At 43.4% G+C, this 16,339-nt stretch overlaps 1 protein-coding gene across 1 annotated transcript in view; it reads left to right on the forward strand.

Annotated features, from left to right (window-relative positions):
- fat1a (FAT atypical cadherin 1a) overlaps window positions 1–14,422 on the forward strand; it is a 73,372-nt gene extending 58,950 nt beyond the window's left edge. The window contains exons 17-31 of the mRNA XM_070915065.1: window positions 774–911; window positions 1,110–1,253; window positions 2,751–2,948; window positions 3,625–4,221; window positions 4,672–4,894; window positions 4,996–5,127; window positions 5,281–5,438; window positions 6,281–6,749; window positions 7,517–7,670; window positions 7,992–8,102; window positions 8,245–8,885; window positions 9,750–9,887; window positions 11,213–11,269; window positions 11,687–11,722; window positions 12,791–14,422. Of these exons, the coding sequence (XP_070771166.1) occupies window positions 774–911; window positions 1,110–1,253; window positions 2,751–2,948; window positions 3,625–4,221; window positions 4,672–4,894; window positions 4,996–5,127; window positions 5,281–5,438; window positions 6,281–6,749; window positions 7,517–7,670; window positions 7,992–8,102; window positions 8,245–8,885; window positions 9,750–9,887; window positions 11,213–11,269; window positions 11,687–11,722; window positions 12,791–13,461 (3,867 nt within the window). The 3' untranslated portion in view covers window positions 13,462–14,422. The remainder of the gene's footprint in view (window positions 1–773; window positions 912–1,109; window positions 1,254–2,750; window positions 2,949–3,624; window positions 4,222–4,671; window positions 4,895–4,995; window positions 5,128–5,280; window positions 5,439–6,280; window positions 6,750–7,516; window positions 7,671–7,991; window positions 8,103–8,244; window positions 8,886–9,749; window positions 9,888–11,212; window positions 11,270–11,686; window positions 11,723–12,790) is intronic.
- Window positions 14,423–16,339: the final 1,917 nt, after the last annotated feature.

Genomic DNA, 16,339 nt, shown 5'->3' on the forward strand with positions numbered 1-16,339 from the left:
TTATCTGAGTCTAATGTACCTGAATATAAATTATCCATCAGAAAATTAGATTTTAATACCTGCCATTGTCTCATACTTGTAAATCTTCACTGTCTGCTGATTTCCCCGGGGATCCCTTTCAATATGTGATGGTTGGTGGGTTTTAAGACTGTGTGTGTGTGTGTGTGTGTGTGTGTGTGTGATGGAGGAGAGTGCACAGGAGAAAGAAAAGGTTGCATGCATCTGTATGATGTTGCGATAGTAGGGCTGCAACTAACAGATTATGTTCATTATCAATTAATCAGTGATTATTTTCTTGTAAATTGTTTAGTTGTTTTGTCTATAAAATGTCAGAATATAACAAAAAAAGTCAGTTCCAGTTTGTCAGATGAAGATGACGTCTTTGTTCGACCAACTGTCCAAAACCCAAAGATATTTAGTTTGCTATGATATAAAACAGAAAATCTGAGACATTGGAGAAACTGAAACAAGACAATGATGCTTGAAAAATTACTCAAACAATTGATTTATTATCAAAATAGTTCAGTAATCTTCTCACTTTAAACTAGAGCATAGACAAAAACACAAATGTAGAAATCCCTCCCTCCTGTGAACTAGATAATTGTTTGCACCTCATCGAACACAGTGAAAAGCTGATTGAGAAAATGGGGTTTTAGGGCCTTTAACACATATGTTAACATACCATGTACAAGCGAAGACGTTAAACTGTCACTAGAAGCCATCCTCAGGGATTTTTGATTGATCGTTGTTTTGATTGTGTGATTGATTCGAAGGTGATGGCTGAGGACTTTGACGGCCCTTCTTACGATCACGTGCGGTACTCCATCGTGGACGGTAACCAAGGCAGCCCCTTCACCATCGATCCGCTCAGAGGAGAGCTGAAAGTTGCTCGCCAGCTGGACAGAGAGAGAGTAAGAGAAACACAGCAGATACAATGCTGACTGTACACAATGAGTTTAATCCTCTGAGGAACTAATTGCACTCTATGCAGAATCCAATCAGAGTCATGTCAGGCCTAATAGGGAAGCTTGTTTACTGATCTCCGCTGCATTATTGCTTACAAAAGCAGCTTTGCCTCTGTATGGTAATTTTCTCTTTCTCATTCTCAGACTTCAGGGTACACTCTGATGGTGGTAGCCTCAGACAACGGGCTGCCCCCTCTTTCCAGCAGCGCCATGATCAACATCGACATCTCGGACGTCAACGACAACCCGCCGCTTTTCTCCCAGGCCAATTACAGCCTCATCATCCAGGTGAGAAGGGAGAAAGGGGTCAGCGTAGACGGCCGATTGGAGGTGGAAAGGATGAGAATGAGGTAGCTGGAAAGGGAGAAAGAGAGTGGGGAGGTGCAGGGTGGATTGCAGTGGACACAGAGAGAGGGATTAACAGGGAGAAATAATGGGAGGCTGTGCGACTAGAATGTCAAGAAGCAAGTAGGAGGATGGAACAAGAAGGGGGGTAAGGACGGGAGAAAGAAGGAGGGTGGGGGAATTGAAAGACAGACTGCATCTTAAGTGTAAGAATGCAGATAAGTGATTGAAGGGGAAGACTGTAAGGCAGGAGGGATGAAGAGTGGGAATGTGCAAGATACTCAGCTGATAGTAGACGTTTGACTGGAGGAAAGGTGAAATGTGGAAGAATGAGAAGAATGACAGGAGATGCACCCGCATTCTAGTTTGAGAGATCAAAAAATAATGATTCCAAAGGTAGGAGGGAAGATGATTTGTTTACAGTTTTCCTGTCTTTTTAGAAAACTGAAAAAGCAATTTAAGAAGCACTTTGAGGAGGCACGCATTGCACACCGCTCAATCTCTTCAGGAAGAAACATTGTTTTGCCCCAGAAAAAATCCTGACTGGCTTTATTTTACTCTACTATGGAGCCTTGATCAAAGCTAAGCACAAAATCACACCAAAAGAGAACACCAAAAATAAAACACAGGGCACACACTCTACACACCACCAGGAATATCAAGAGTTTTTGTCAACACTGGAGAATAAAAGTGAGTTTTGAGTCAGGATTTGAAAGAGTCAACAGAAGGGACAGATCTGAAGCCCATTCAGGGACACAAAAGACAAAAGCCTCAACTGTGAAACTGACGTGTTGCCTTTTCCTAGAACTCATCAGAAGCCTAACCACAACATTGTGGACTGGCTGACAAGGATAACTGACAAGTACCAGCACCAGATTAATAACAGTAGAAGAAGATGAAGTCATCCGTAACTTTAAAGCAGCTATAATCAGTATTTTTATGTCAGAAACGGATCAAATGATTATGTGTGACTTGAAAAGTGTCGCTCGTAGTGACAAACCCGCAGATGATTCTTACCCGTCTTTCAGCTCATTGTTTTGGTTTGAGTGAGTGAATATTGGATTTACATTCATCAGGTGGGCAGAAACAAGACTCCAAACGAATGCTAATGTCGCTCAGTAACTGCTGGATGTGTAAATAGGCCATGTTTGCCAAGTGTCATGTTGTGCGTCAATGTTTTGTTCACAGTGTGTCTCCGCTGTCCCCCAACAATCAGTTATTGCAGGTTTAATTTAAAAAGACAGCTGACTTTGGTTTTCCCATTTTCAGCGTCCGTTCAGTCACCGTTATGTTTTCTCCCACATCAGCAATGTTCCCTGGGTGCACATCTTAACTTAACTGAAGAACAATACGTTGTCAAACATCATAGAACCGACGAACATCAGGAGAACCACCTCCTCTCACCACACATGTTTAACACGCCTCTCTTGTATCCTGCAGGAGAATCGACCAAAAGGCACGAGTGTTCTTCAGCTCACCGTAACTGATCGGGACGCTTCCCACAACGGCCCACCTTTCACCTTTGCTGTCGTGGACGGGAACGAGGGCGATGCTTTCCACATCAATCAGCAGGGAGCTCTTGTGGCCGTGGGGGCGCTGAATAGGAAAAGTAAAGAACACTACCTACTTCAAGCACAGGTGAGTCACAGCACAGAGGAGAAACCAGAGTTGAGAGGTTGTATTGATTTAACCGTCAAGCCACAGCAACCTGATCTATTTGTCTTCCCTCTCTGTACCTTTTCTCTGTCACGCTCGCTCACTGCTACCCCCCCCTCGTTCGTTTCTGCATCTCCATCTTTTAAACAGTTTAAATATACTTTAAATAAAGCTTTTCACCTTGTTAACAACTGTGTACAAGATGCTGAATTGAAATGAGCAGACAATAAAGCTGCTGCATCAGAGTGCATCTCGCAGGAGAATGATAGATAAAAGATATTTGCTGTGAGTTGGTGTGATCACGTGTGCTGCTGGGTGTCGATGTGTCACCTCAGAAAGAACAGAGGAAAAAAAAAACGAGTGGGCAGATGGGATATGAAATGTAAGTGTGATGTCTTGTTACACACAAGATGCAGTCAGATTTGAGTCATAGCTGTTTTTTTCTTGCAGAGCGTGTGAAAGTGTGAATGTTAAAATGCATGATCTGTAGGCTTTAATATCCAGTGCACCTACAGTATAGAGATGCTGTCAACTTGGGGAATATCAGTGAAAGAGCTTGATTGCCCTCTGCTGTTGGAAGAATAATGTTTGCAGATAAAAACTTGGAGTGCACAGGATTTCCTCATGCATGTGTCACCTTCTCCTCCCTCATGTTTAGGTGTCAGACAGTGGCAAACCTCCGCTCTTTTCCACCGCCTTCATCAGCGTACGCATAATCGAGGAGAGTGTCTACCCTCCTGCGATTCTTCCACTGGACATCTTCGTGACCACCGCCGGTGATGAATACCCCGGAGGTGTCCTGGGCAAGATCCACGCCACCGACCAAGACATCTACGACACTCTCACCTACAGCCTCGCCCCCTCTTCTTCCTCATCCTCAGACGAGAGCGGTGCCTTGTTCTCAGTTTCCGCCTCTGACGGTAAAGTTATCGCCCTGCGGCCGCTCGATGTGGGCCACTACCCGCTCAATGTGACGGTGACTGACGGACGATTCACCACGGCTGCTGATGTCACTGTACACGTTAGGCAAATAGCTCGTCAGGCTCTGGACAACTCTATCGCAGTGCGCTTTGCAAATATCGCCCCCGAGGAGTTTATCGGGGACTACTGGCGCAACTTCCAGCGGGCACTGAGGAACATCGCTGGAGTTAGGAGGAGTGAAGTCCAGTTAGTGAGCCTGCAGCCTTCAGAGCAAGGAGATCTGGATGTGCTGTTGACTCTAGAGAGATCTGGCAGCCCTTACCAATCTCAGGAGGTAAGAGCACTCATAATTGCTATTTTGTTGTTGAGGCCACAGATCTTATGATTCTATGCTTTAAGCTGCAACTAACGATCGTCAATCGATTGTTTAGTCTTCATGAAAAATGTTTCCAAGAGGCAAAGATAATCTGTTTGTGATGATTAAAAAAAAAGATAAAAAAGCTGAAAATCCTCACATTGCTGCTTGTCAAAATAATTGTAGATTCATTTTCTGTCAATCGAACACATAATAAATCTCTTTAGGTATTCATTCTAGTTTGCTGTCAAAGAAAAACATCGAAACATGACTTCAACCATTTATCAATTATCAAAATTGTTGCTGAGTCATTTTTTGTCATTTGACTAATAATTAGTTAAGTATTAATTAAAACAATTATAATAAGTTAATAGATCATTTCATCACTTATGCCCTTTCCTGAGGTAATCATATTTCAATTGTCGCCAGGTCGTCTTCCGTAAGCTGAACTCCTCCGCCGCTGTGATTGAGGAGATGACGGGGGTTCGGATCGTGCGGGTGGTGCAGAAGCTGTGCGCAGGTCTGGACTGCCCGTTGCGCTTCTGCGATGAGGTCATCTCCCTGGATAAGACCGCTATGTCCACTCACAGCACGGCTCGCCTCAGCTTCGTTACCCCACGACACCTGAGAACCCCAACCTGCCAGTGTGAAGGTAGAGCGATTACACCGCATGCACACACAGACAGATGCACATTTACACGTTAAGTGTCTGTTAGAAACCCCCATTCTGAGTGGAAGTGTGTTGGCTTTCAGGCAGCAGATGTCCCATGTTGAACAACGTGTGTGAGAACAACCCCTGCCCTGAGGGTATGGAGTGTGTGGCAGATCCTAGAGATACCGTGTACAGTTGTGCGTGTCCAGAGAGCAGAAAGGGCAAATGCTCCGGTAAGACCACCCACCTCTTAATCTGTGTTCCCAGATATCTTTGCCCTTTACCCATTTCCAGCTTTTCCTCCTTGTAGTGATGATGAAGATAATGTAGAGACGGTGCTGAATGTTCCCAGCTCTTTTTAATACATGTCTGTTACTTCATGTCAGATGGCCACTCGCTGACGTTCAGCGGCAGCGGCTATGTGAAATACCACCTGATGGAGAATGAGAACAAGGAGTTGATGAAACTGTCTCTGAGGCTCAGGACCTTCTCCAGCCATGCTACTGTCATGTATGCTAAAGGGACAGACTACAGCATCCTCGAGGTGTGTTTTCAGTGTGTGTAAATGTATTTGTCCAGCCTCATTACTCAGCCATAACAGTACATTTATTCCTTCAGCCTCTTTAAAAACTGAAATAATAACCTCACTTATCATAATTAAGTCTAGACTGACTGTCCCTCCTCATGTCTTAGCTTGTCTCTGTATTATTGCCCAGCATTTCCATATCAGAAGGGCTTAATAAATACATAACTGACCTGCCCTCCCATGAGAACTTCCAGCTATGTGTACCAACCAGCTACGCCAAAGGGTTCAAAAAGCCATTTTTAAAACCCCTTTCACATGAAGGACTATGGGAATGTGGTGGTGGGTTGAAAAAAATCACACACAAGAGCTATTTTAGTACTGGGAGGGAAACAGAAAGCAGTTTTCCACACATTCCTTTTAGAGTCTGTCTGGTACAGCAGTCTGTGCACCAGACTAAAACCTGGCTGGCTAAGAGGCAGTTATTGTTTATCAGACTGCCATGTAAGGCTTTTAATATCTCCACACTGTTGCATGTTTGATTTAGAGGCATGAACATGAAGTTATAAGGTTTTCCTGTAAAGTGTGATAATGTTGAGAAATGAGAAATTGGTTTGCTCTTTATGAAGATAAAATATTTCATGGCATGGAAATAAATTGATGCACACTGTATTTTCTGATAGGGAATGATTTATGACAGTGTCCGACATTGATTTATAGCAGTGACTTGATAACAATTTCTCCCCCCAAGTTTTAATATTGTGGAGTGTTAAAACAAAGTGCAGGAGTGATGAGATGAATAACCTCCTTGAGTCTGATGTATGCTGAATGTTTTAACTCCGTATTTTCTGGCTCTGAAATAGATTGTGAACGGCCGTCTGCAGTACAAGTTCGACTGCGGCAGCGGCCCCGGCCTCGTGTCGGTCCACAGCGCTCAGGTCAACGACGGGGAGTGGCACACTGTCTCACTGGAGGTGGACGGGAACTACGCTAAGCTTGTGCTGGACCGGGTGCACGCCGCCTCAGGCACAGCACCGGGCACCCTGCGAACCCTCAACCTCGACAACAGCATTTACTTTGGCGGTCACGTACGCCAGCTCGCCTCGGCTCGCCACGGACGCAGCCTGCCCGTCACCAACGGGCTCCGCGGCTGCATGGAGGCCATCAGCCTGAACGGCCAGGAGTTGCCTCTCAACACCAAAGCTCACCGGGCCCACGCTGTGCTGGAGGACATCGTGGACGTGACTCCAGGCTGTGCGCTTGCACCTGCTGAGAGTTGTTCCAGCAACCCCTGCACCAACGGAGGGAGCTGCACGTCGCTGCCTAATGGAGGTACATAATGTCTCACTCAGCTCATTGCACTCACTTTCACTGAAGTAGCTTAAGTTGAATTTCAAGTTGTTCTTTTTTGTCTGTTATACTACCTGAGTACCTGTACATTGTACATAGGTCTGGGGGAGATAAAGAGGAGTTTTAATTGTGCCCTAAATTCCTTACCTGATCATGTACTGTTGATTAACTGCAAATCAAACATGGCTTCCCGTTTGCTAATTGCAACCAGGTGTAGCAACTGAAGAGGTGACCCCGTCTTCTGTTCAAGACAGGCTATTAGAGACAGGCATCTTTTATCATAGTTTTGTAAGAACTCCCTGTTTTCTGATGTGCTCCGGTGCGGTGTTGATTTGCAGTTAGTGCTGTTTGCAAACTCAACACTTCTGCATCTGTTTCACATTAAAAAGCTGCCAGTGGTTCAGGGGGCATAATCCCTCACCATCCCTGGAAGGCTTTCTTTGTAAAACATCTGCAGGACGTGTTTCAGTTTCAGTAACATCAGCTCTATTTATTTTTAAAAGGAAGAAACGGTGTGGTAAGCATATCGTGGCTCTGTCATTGTACTGCTGGAATTAATGTAAATTATGCAGAATATACCAAGTGGGCCATTAAAGTTAAGTCCCAGTAATTTAGTTTTTCCCCCCTGGCCTTTATGCACGGCTGACCTGTTTTTAAGAGACAAGAATTGAGAATTTGCAGGAGTTGAAGTTTAAAAATGTCCACTTGCTCAGCGTCATTGTCTTCATAAGTCTTTTTTCCCCCCACAGGCTACTTCTGCAAGTGTCCTGCCTCTTTCATGGGCACCCACTGTGAGATTGGCATAAGCCCTTGTGCCTCCAACCCCTGCCTGTATGGGGGCACCTGTGTACCTCGTGCAGACGACTTCTACTGCCAGTGCAGAGGGCAGTACTCAGGACAAAGGTATTACACCTTTTTGGTCTCCATTATGAGTAGAAAAAGTGAACATTTTCCATTACCTATCATTTTACTTAATAAAATTAATTTTACTTTATATACTAACATTTAATGTTGACAAGTACTATTTATAGTTTGAGTTTGAACCCACATTCATCAAATCTGGGGGATTCTGTAGACGGGTAATCTGTATTCATGAATTATGTTTTACTTCACACTGTAGTATATCCTGCAGCAGCATAAAATGTACATTTGTAAATTTCACTGATCCACCAGAGTCTTCATATATTTTTGAGAGTTTCTCAAGTAAACTTGTTTTGAATTCAGGTGCCAGTTGGGGCCGTACTGCAGAGACAACCCCTGTAAGAACAGTGGAAAGTGTATCGACAGTCTGGATGGTCCAGTATGTGAGTGTGAAGCAGGCTTCCAGGGAGACAGGTATGTTATTTTTGAGTTGAAATTCATGAACTCGCTAAATTATTTAGTATCTCAAACAAGTCTGATCTTTTGCATCGGCAGTTTGTAACACACAACATTTCACCCTAGAACACACCTCATTAAATTCCAATGTATTGTCCAGGTGCCTGAGTGACGTCGATGAGTGCATCAAGAACCCCTGCACCAACGGAGGCCAGTGCCAGAACACATACGGCTCCTACAAGTGTAACTGCTCGCTGGGATTCAGTGGGTTGATGTGTGAACTCCGCGCTGAGGTTCGCAATGAATTCGTCTCCACCTCCTGGAACATCGGCCTGGAGGAGGTGATTGGCATTGTGGTCTTTGTGTCCAGCATCTTCATATTGGTCCTACTCTTCATCATCATCCGCAAGAGGGCTTGTCGCAGCAAGTCAAAGGCCGACAACGACAAACATCCTGGAGGTTCAAACGTGCCTCACTCCTTCCTCCAGAGACCTTATTTTGACGTCAAACTCAACAAGAACATCTACTCCGACATCCCGCCTCAGGTCCCCGTAAGGCCCATCTCCTACACTCCCAGCATTCCAAGCGACTCAAGAAACAACCTGGACAGGAACTCATTTGAGGGCTCAGCCATCCCGGAGCATCCGGAGTTCAGCACCTTCAACCCAGACTCTGTGCACGGACACCGCAAGACTGTGGCCGTGTGCAGTGTAGCACCCAATCTTCCCCCGCCCCCTCCCTCCAACTCGGTCTCAGACAGTGACTCCATCCAGAAGCCAAACTGGGACTATGATTATGATAGTAAGTTTTCCTCTAGGTTTCATCAGCTTTACCTCTGTTGTGACATTTATTGCATTTAAAGCATTCTCCACTATTCATAGCATGTTATTTTTATCGTGGGTGGCCCCCTAACCCTGGTCGGTTCTGCCGAGATGATGTAGACATGAACAGGACTAGGAGTGGATAATTCAAAATAATCACTGATAGAATCATTTCATGACTATTTTACGGGTCCATAATTTCCTAATTATTTTCTTAAAGGTTTCCTGGAAAGGATGTAATTTGGTACTAATTATAGGGGAAATAGAGGCAATGTTTAATGGTACACTGCCATTTAAATAATTCCAATGATATGGTAATTTAACCTGTAAATGTTTCTAAAGGCGAGAATACAATTCCACATATATCATAATCAACAACTGCTTATAAACCCAGCATAACTGACTAAAGTAACTTTATCTCTATTTCCTCTATAATTTGTACCACATTATGTTTTTCTTTCCAGGAAACTTACCAGGAAGTTGTTAGAAAAAAGAATTTGGTGACACTTTATTTTAAGGGTCCATAATTTCCCAAGTTAATGCCAAGCTAAATTCCAAGAAAATTGTGGTGGTTTTACTGATGTGAAGAGTTTTTCACTCATGTGTAACAGTAGAGCACAGATCATTGAACATACATTTGATTATATGTGATTTGCATATATTTGCCATATCGTATAATGACACCATTAAAATACATTCAAAATGGAGAAGCAGCAGCATCCCACAAACAGTTGATGATTTTTGTCTATTCAAAAGTTAATTTGTTGCTCATCCCACTGTGTTGCTTTGCCCCACACGGGACATTTTTCCATGTACACTAGACTCAAACTGCTTTCTCTTCCAGCTAAAGTGGTGGACTTGGACCCGTGCCTGACCAAGAAGCCTGTTGAGGACAGTGCCTGTCACCCCTATAACACCAGGGGCAGCATGTCTGAGGTCCAGTCCCTCAGCTCTTTCCAGTCAGAGTCCTGCGATGATAACGGTATGCTGCCGCTCAGCCTGTTCAATCTAGAAAAACTAACAACAGCACAGTTTGAAAAATGCCATATTCTATAACACTTACATGTACGAGATGTCTTTTTGCACTTGAGTTATTGTTTTTTTCTTTTGTCTGATCAGCCTGCAGGGTTTTGCAACAGTTACCTTTGCCTTGTAGAGCCTTGTTGGTTTTTATGCTAACGTTTCTTTGCATGCTCAGAGTGGATGGCCCAAATGGTGGCTCTGGGGTCACATGTTCTTTTCTCTTTCTTTTTGCTGCGGGGCTTCAGCTCCCATATGGATCAAATCAGTCCACAGATCCAGAACAAGGTTTTAAATAGGGGGTCCAGCCTGTAAGTCCTCAATCACTACCGGTACAGACGGAAGCAATCGCAACAACTTGTGCTGTGCAATTCTCCCGGGGATTATATGTTTATATATATAAATATATAAAAAAAACATTCTGACCCTGTTTTCTGTTCTGTTTACCTGTGTTCAAAAGGAGTTTGATGACTTACTCAGAAAGCAGTTCTGTTCCGTTTGAAAATCACTCACAAGGTCATTGACTTTGACAGATGTCTGCTTTTTTATTTTTTCTATTTACAAGCATGCCTTTTCTTCTTTTTTTGTTTGTCTCCTTTTCTTTTTTTTTCCAAAATGTAGCTACAAACGGATGTTTAAAGCAAACATCAAGGAACATTTCACAAGGGTATACACGCATATGTTATGTTCTCCCATTTCCACTTCATATCGTACTTATTACCCCATGTCATTACTGGGATACCATGATGTGGATTGTGCTGCTCATAAGTCATCAAAAACCTTCATCTCCTTACCTTGAAAATTAGAATGAACCCTAAATTGAATTAGAAATTTAATATTTCCTAAACAGGTCATTTCTCTTTCCTTAGTTTGTTTTCTAAACACACACAGGTTTTTTTCTCTGTTAGGGTTGGAAATGTGTTTGTATCTCCGGGGAATTTCACTGATTCTTCCATCTGTACTGTCAATGGCACCCCGTAGCATCTCAGTATGTTGTTGTTGTGGCTTATCTTGCACAAACAAAAGCAGACCCCCACCCCTCCACTGTGTTGCTTTCCACCATTGTCACGTGCCCAACCATGAACCCCCCCCCGACATTCAATGTTGACACAGAAAAGTGTGTGAAGCAACAAGGATGGTGACGTTTGTGGGAAGTGTCTCGTGTGTTGGCGTCACTCTCACCACCATGCACTCTATATGTGTATTTTTTTTTCTTCCTTTTTAAATTATAAAAGCATTTGTACTAATGCTACATCTTTTCCACCCCCCTCCCCCACCTCTCACAAGCCTCCATAGTGACAGTAATTCACCTTGTCGACTCTGTTGTTGACACGGTGGAAGAAGGTACTCTTTTATTGCTTCCATCTGCCAGTAGTTTTTGTCCTTGGTGTTGGGATGTGAAGTGGAGGTTGTAGAGCTGCCATTATCTTACACTGACGAGCCTCATCCAACCCTGACGTGCTCCTTTTTAGATTCAGCTGCTAATTAAAAAGATATGCAAATACTAAATTTAAGTGCTGCCTTCAAGTCTCGCTATTGATCTTTGCCAACTTTTGATTACACACCTCAAGAAGTCTGTTTAAGAAAATGGCAGACCTGTTGTCCATTAATTAGCCTGTCACTCTCCTTTTATCATTATTTGGTCATTCATTGTTTCATCAACCTCATTTCATTCATGTTCTTAGCCGATTGTTCTTTCCTCTCAGGTTTTAATGTGACTTGTTCTTTCTCTCTTTCTCCTCCTCCTTGCCTCATATAAAGAGTCTTTTTTGGCTCATGATCTCAAGAACCCAAGAGGTGACTTTTTACATCTTTGTTTGCCTGATGTTCACTGGTGTTCCCCCGACCCCACCCTCTAACTCGTAACCACTAACCCCAAAGCTTCATGAGGAGAGGGTTAAACCTCCTCTGTAAGGCCAAGCTGCTGTGACACTGTTGATATGGTGTTATCTGCCTCTGTAAGATAATTTATCACCCCAAAAACATTCCCATGCATGGCTTTGATGCTGTGACAACATTAAACAAAATGTTAATCCGAGCAATATATGATCAAGGTTGAGGTTTTGCTCAGTAACTTCACTGGAAATTTGACGGACTGGATGGAAGTCGTTTGTGTGTCTGTTACTACTGTTAGGAGTTACAATGTCACAGGATTTACAATTTTTCAAAACACTTGAAACCCTGAAATGTACTGCATGTTGAAGTGGTTTAGTTAGCCTGAAAGTTCCATTACATTTTTAAAATTTTAGATTTGTTTGGTGGAGGGAAAGACAACTCTGCCTTTAAGTAACAGTGGAGTGGAGGTCAGAGCGTCTTTATCTTCTGAAACTCAGTATGTGGCTGAGGTATAATTGGGTGTGAAGTGGGCGTGGCTTAGTAGATTTGGCAGTGCCATATGTAGCTGTAGAGGACACCACCCACACCTGCCTCAGTTTTTGCCATCTGATATCCAAACATATAGCTGAGACCCGTGATATCGCTCTGCTCGCTACTACAGCTCATGAGGTCCATTTGCTATAAAAATACTCAGATGACTTTTTGTTTTCACGTATTTTTGGAACACAACAAGAGATAACTGAACAAACAACTCAGGAAGACAGAAATAGATCTTGAAAAATGTAGTTTTTGTTTCCCTGTGTCTTTTAAGTCTGTGAATGTGTCTACAGTGTGTTTAAAAAGTGGTGTTCAGTCAAGTGTTTATTAATGAACAACTCATTGTGTTGGTGTGAGGTTGTATTGTGTTACTGTTGCATGGTGTGGGTTTTTAACATTAACACGATGGTATTTGGTGAATGTTAATAATTAGCCTGTATGTGATTGAGCTAATGAGTGTGTTTGTGCTTTGGGCTTTTCCTTATCAAACAGGATATCACTGGGACACATCTGATTGGATGCCAAGTGTTCAACTTCCTGGAATCCAGGAGTTTCCACAGTATGAGGTTGTGGAGTCTCCCGCCCCTCTGTACAGTGACCCGAGTGCCATCGACACCGACTACTATCCCGGCGGCTTCGACATTGAGAGCGACTTCCCTCCGCCGCCGGAGGACTTCCCTGCACATGACGACCTGCCGCCACCACCTTTGCCAGAGTACGGCGACCGCTGCGACACGCTACGGCCCCTGGGCAGAGATTTGGACCCGACTGGGACCGGTCCGGACGGCTCGCCCGGGGTCCGCCAGCGCCCGGCCCTGCCCCAGCTCTACAGCCTTAACCAGTACCTGCCGCAGCACTCCTACGCAAGCGACACCGAGGGCCAGGGTGCCACTTCCACCTCAGCCGCCACCACCCCAGCCTCCACCATGGGCACCAGTGGCTACAGAGGGGGCTACCCTCTAGGTTGTAGTCGGGACTTTGACTCCTCAGCTCTGGACAACATGTCCATGTCTCTGTACACGTCCACAGCCTCCTGCTCGGACATGTCGGCGTGCTGCGAGGAGTCCGAGGCGATGATAAGCGACTACGAGAGCGGCGATGAGGGCCACTTTGAGCGGCTGGTCATCCCGGGGCTGGACTCCCAACAGCACACTGAAGTCTGACACTGGATCCAAACAAAAGTGCCTGAACCCACAGCTACTCCTTATGTTAGTCCTTCACACAGCAACCACACTAAACACGCACAGTATGTGTACAAAGAAAACACAACACACACACACACACACACACGCACACACACACACACACACACACACACACACACAATGAATTGAGTCAAAACACAGGGGTTGTTGAGACTGGTTGTGAAGGCCAATCGGCTGAGAAGATCCCAAGATGTTATAGGAGAGACTCTGTAGCATCTAAACATCGGCTCAGTCCAACTCCTGCCCCCTCGAGTTGGTGCCATTGCTTCAAGTAACTGTCATCATACGCAGGAAGTGGATTGTCTGAAAGTCAACATTTCAATGTACAACAGGAATAGCATCATGAAAAAAAAAGAAGAATATTTCACGACAATATCTTTGTTTCTATAAATAAAACCAAGCAAAATGTTTTTATACAAGTCCTAATTTTCAATGTAAATTTAAATGTACAGTTTTGATTTCAAAGTTTACTAGGTTTTGTAGATATTCTATGCTTTTATTTTCAACAAAAAAGAGTTAAATGGTGTGACATTATCAGCCTTACTGTGCTTACATTCACAAAAAAAAAGCATTGAAACATTGAAAAAAGAGAAGAAAAGAGCGTGGCTTTTCCGAACACAGTGTACTCGTAAAGTTTATTGTCTCCTGCTCATTTCAAAAAGGGTCTTTAATGAACGACTGCATATTCTTGTGTTGTTTTTTTATTTGTTTGTTTGTAAATTTTGACTTTGGAACCTCTTTATTTTTCCACCAAGAAAATGGGACCCAATATATTTATAGTGCAGAGTTATCCATGGACACGTGACTTTTTCAGGTGTCTATGTGTGTGTGAGCAATGCTATGGTCTTGTTAAGGTTTTTATTGAATACTGCCACAAGCTCACGCTTTCCTACTGGCAATAAATTATTCCTAAAAAATATCTCTGCTGTCTGTGTTATTTCCAAACTGTATACATGAATTTATCCAAGTTGTTGTACGAATTGGTTTCCTGGTTACAGTGTGTTTGCTGTAGCTCGTATTGTTTGTGCCAAAAGTACATTATATATGTTTGGAAGGCTGAAATATTACCACGAAACTTATGTAATATTTCCAAGCTTAGTTCTTTATTATTGTTTCACTGCACATACACCAATCCAGTAGAGCTGAAACAGTTCGACAATTAACAGAAAATTAATCTGCAACAATTTTGATAATCGATTTATCGCTTTCACAACTTTTTAAGCAAAAATGGTGAAAATTCATCGGCTCTAGCCTCCAAAATGTGTTTTTTTTTATGGAGCTCTTGTTAATTGAGAGTTTGAGAAAATACAGACTAATCAATGAAGATAATCTTCAGCTGCAGCTACAATCAAGTACAATATATTTGATGCATGGAATTTGTAGCTTATTGTAACGTCATTTTTCAGTATTAACCAAAATACATGGTGATATCTATGCATATTAATGTAAAATCTTATATAAAGTAACATGATTGTTTTATCAAAGCAACAAAACTATGTTTAACTTCTTAACAAGCAGCGGCCAACGGATGGGTCAGTCATTACAAACGCATGCCATGCAGCCAAACATCTGGATCCCAAAGTCTCCACAGATACCGAATATGTCAGGCTGAATTTTGCTGCAGACATCCAGAATATTTGGATGCTGATGGAACGCCGCAGCAATAAAATACACGGAGCCGTGGTTTTGAATATTTCACTCGGGTGTAAAACATCATTAAGCTTCAGAGTTGAAGCAGATCCAGAGTATATATAACGCTGTCAAGGCAGTGTGGAGTAAGATGATTTTAACAAAGCCTCAGTGGGTCAGGGGAAACAAAAAGGGAAACTGTATCCAGTGGAGATAAAATCATGAACTGTGTATCTTGTTTCAGTCTGACAGCTTCGTGTCACCTCCCTCCTCTGACTCCCTGCGGCTGCTTGTATCAATAAACTCTGGTTGTCTCACATGAGGCTGATAAACTAACATGACCCCGATACCTCCAGGCTCTCGGCACTGTGCTGACCGGGTCACGGCTCCACACAGGACGGGCTGTTCTTCCTGCTGGGCTCTGCGGTGGAGGGCGACCTTTTGACCTTCAGTCAGGAGAGCAGAGTCACTCCACATCTGCTGTTTCAGGCTGACTACTGTCAAGACGTGTCTCTCCTCAGCCTCTCTCTAATGAATCATATCATGTCAACAGCATGTCTGGTCACTGTAGCACACAGGGCTGCAGAGTCTGTCCATGCTGGTGCACACTTGACAAGGGGTTTCTTAGTAACAAGAGGCCTTTACAATGGTATTAAGTAATTTATTAATTAATAAGTGAATTTCTAATTGCTCCAATCCTCGTCAGTGTTCATTATGGCATATTCATTAAGTTTTAAAAGCAGAACACTTCTGTTTGCCCCCCTCCCACTTTTGGCTAAACATTTATTCATCCCATATTTGACCAGGTTAAGTCTCACTGAGAAGTCATGAGTCATAAGTAAAGCATCACCATCAAGCATGGTGTCGTCATGCTGTGCTGCCTCTCTCTCATTTGTTTTGAAACAATTACCTTGTGGGTCTCTACTTCACCCTAAAAGGCGGCTGTTGCTAAGACCAATTAGTCGAGATGGACAATGGTTGCAGAATAAAAACATTTTCCAAACCAGCGCTCCAGTTTGGAATGGGAAATGAAACAGGCTCCACAGTCTGTGAGGTATAATGTGGAGAAACGTATTTATCCCGAACTCGAGCAGCGGCTGGTAATCGAACCACTTTGCAGCCACTCATGTGCTGCTTAATCTCATGCTTGGTGGATCCAATTAACTCTGGAAATGGCACCAGGTGTTTTTCCATTAAATAAATTAAG

This window comes from Enoplosus armatus, chromosome 2 (assembly GCF_043641665.1).
Source record: "Enoplosus armatus isolate fEnoArm2 chromosome 2, fEnoArm2.hap1, whole genome shotgun sequence".
Lineage (NCBI taxonomy): Eukaryota > Metazoa > Chordata > Actinopteri > Centrarchiformes > Enoplosidae > Enoplosus > Enoplosus armatus.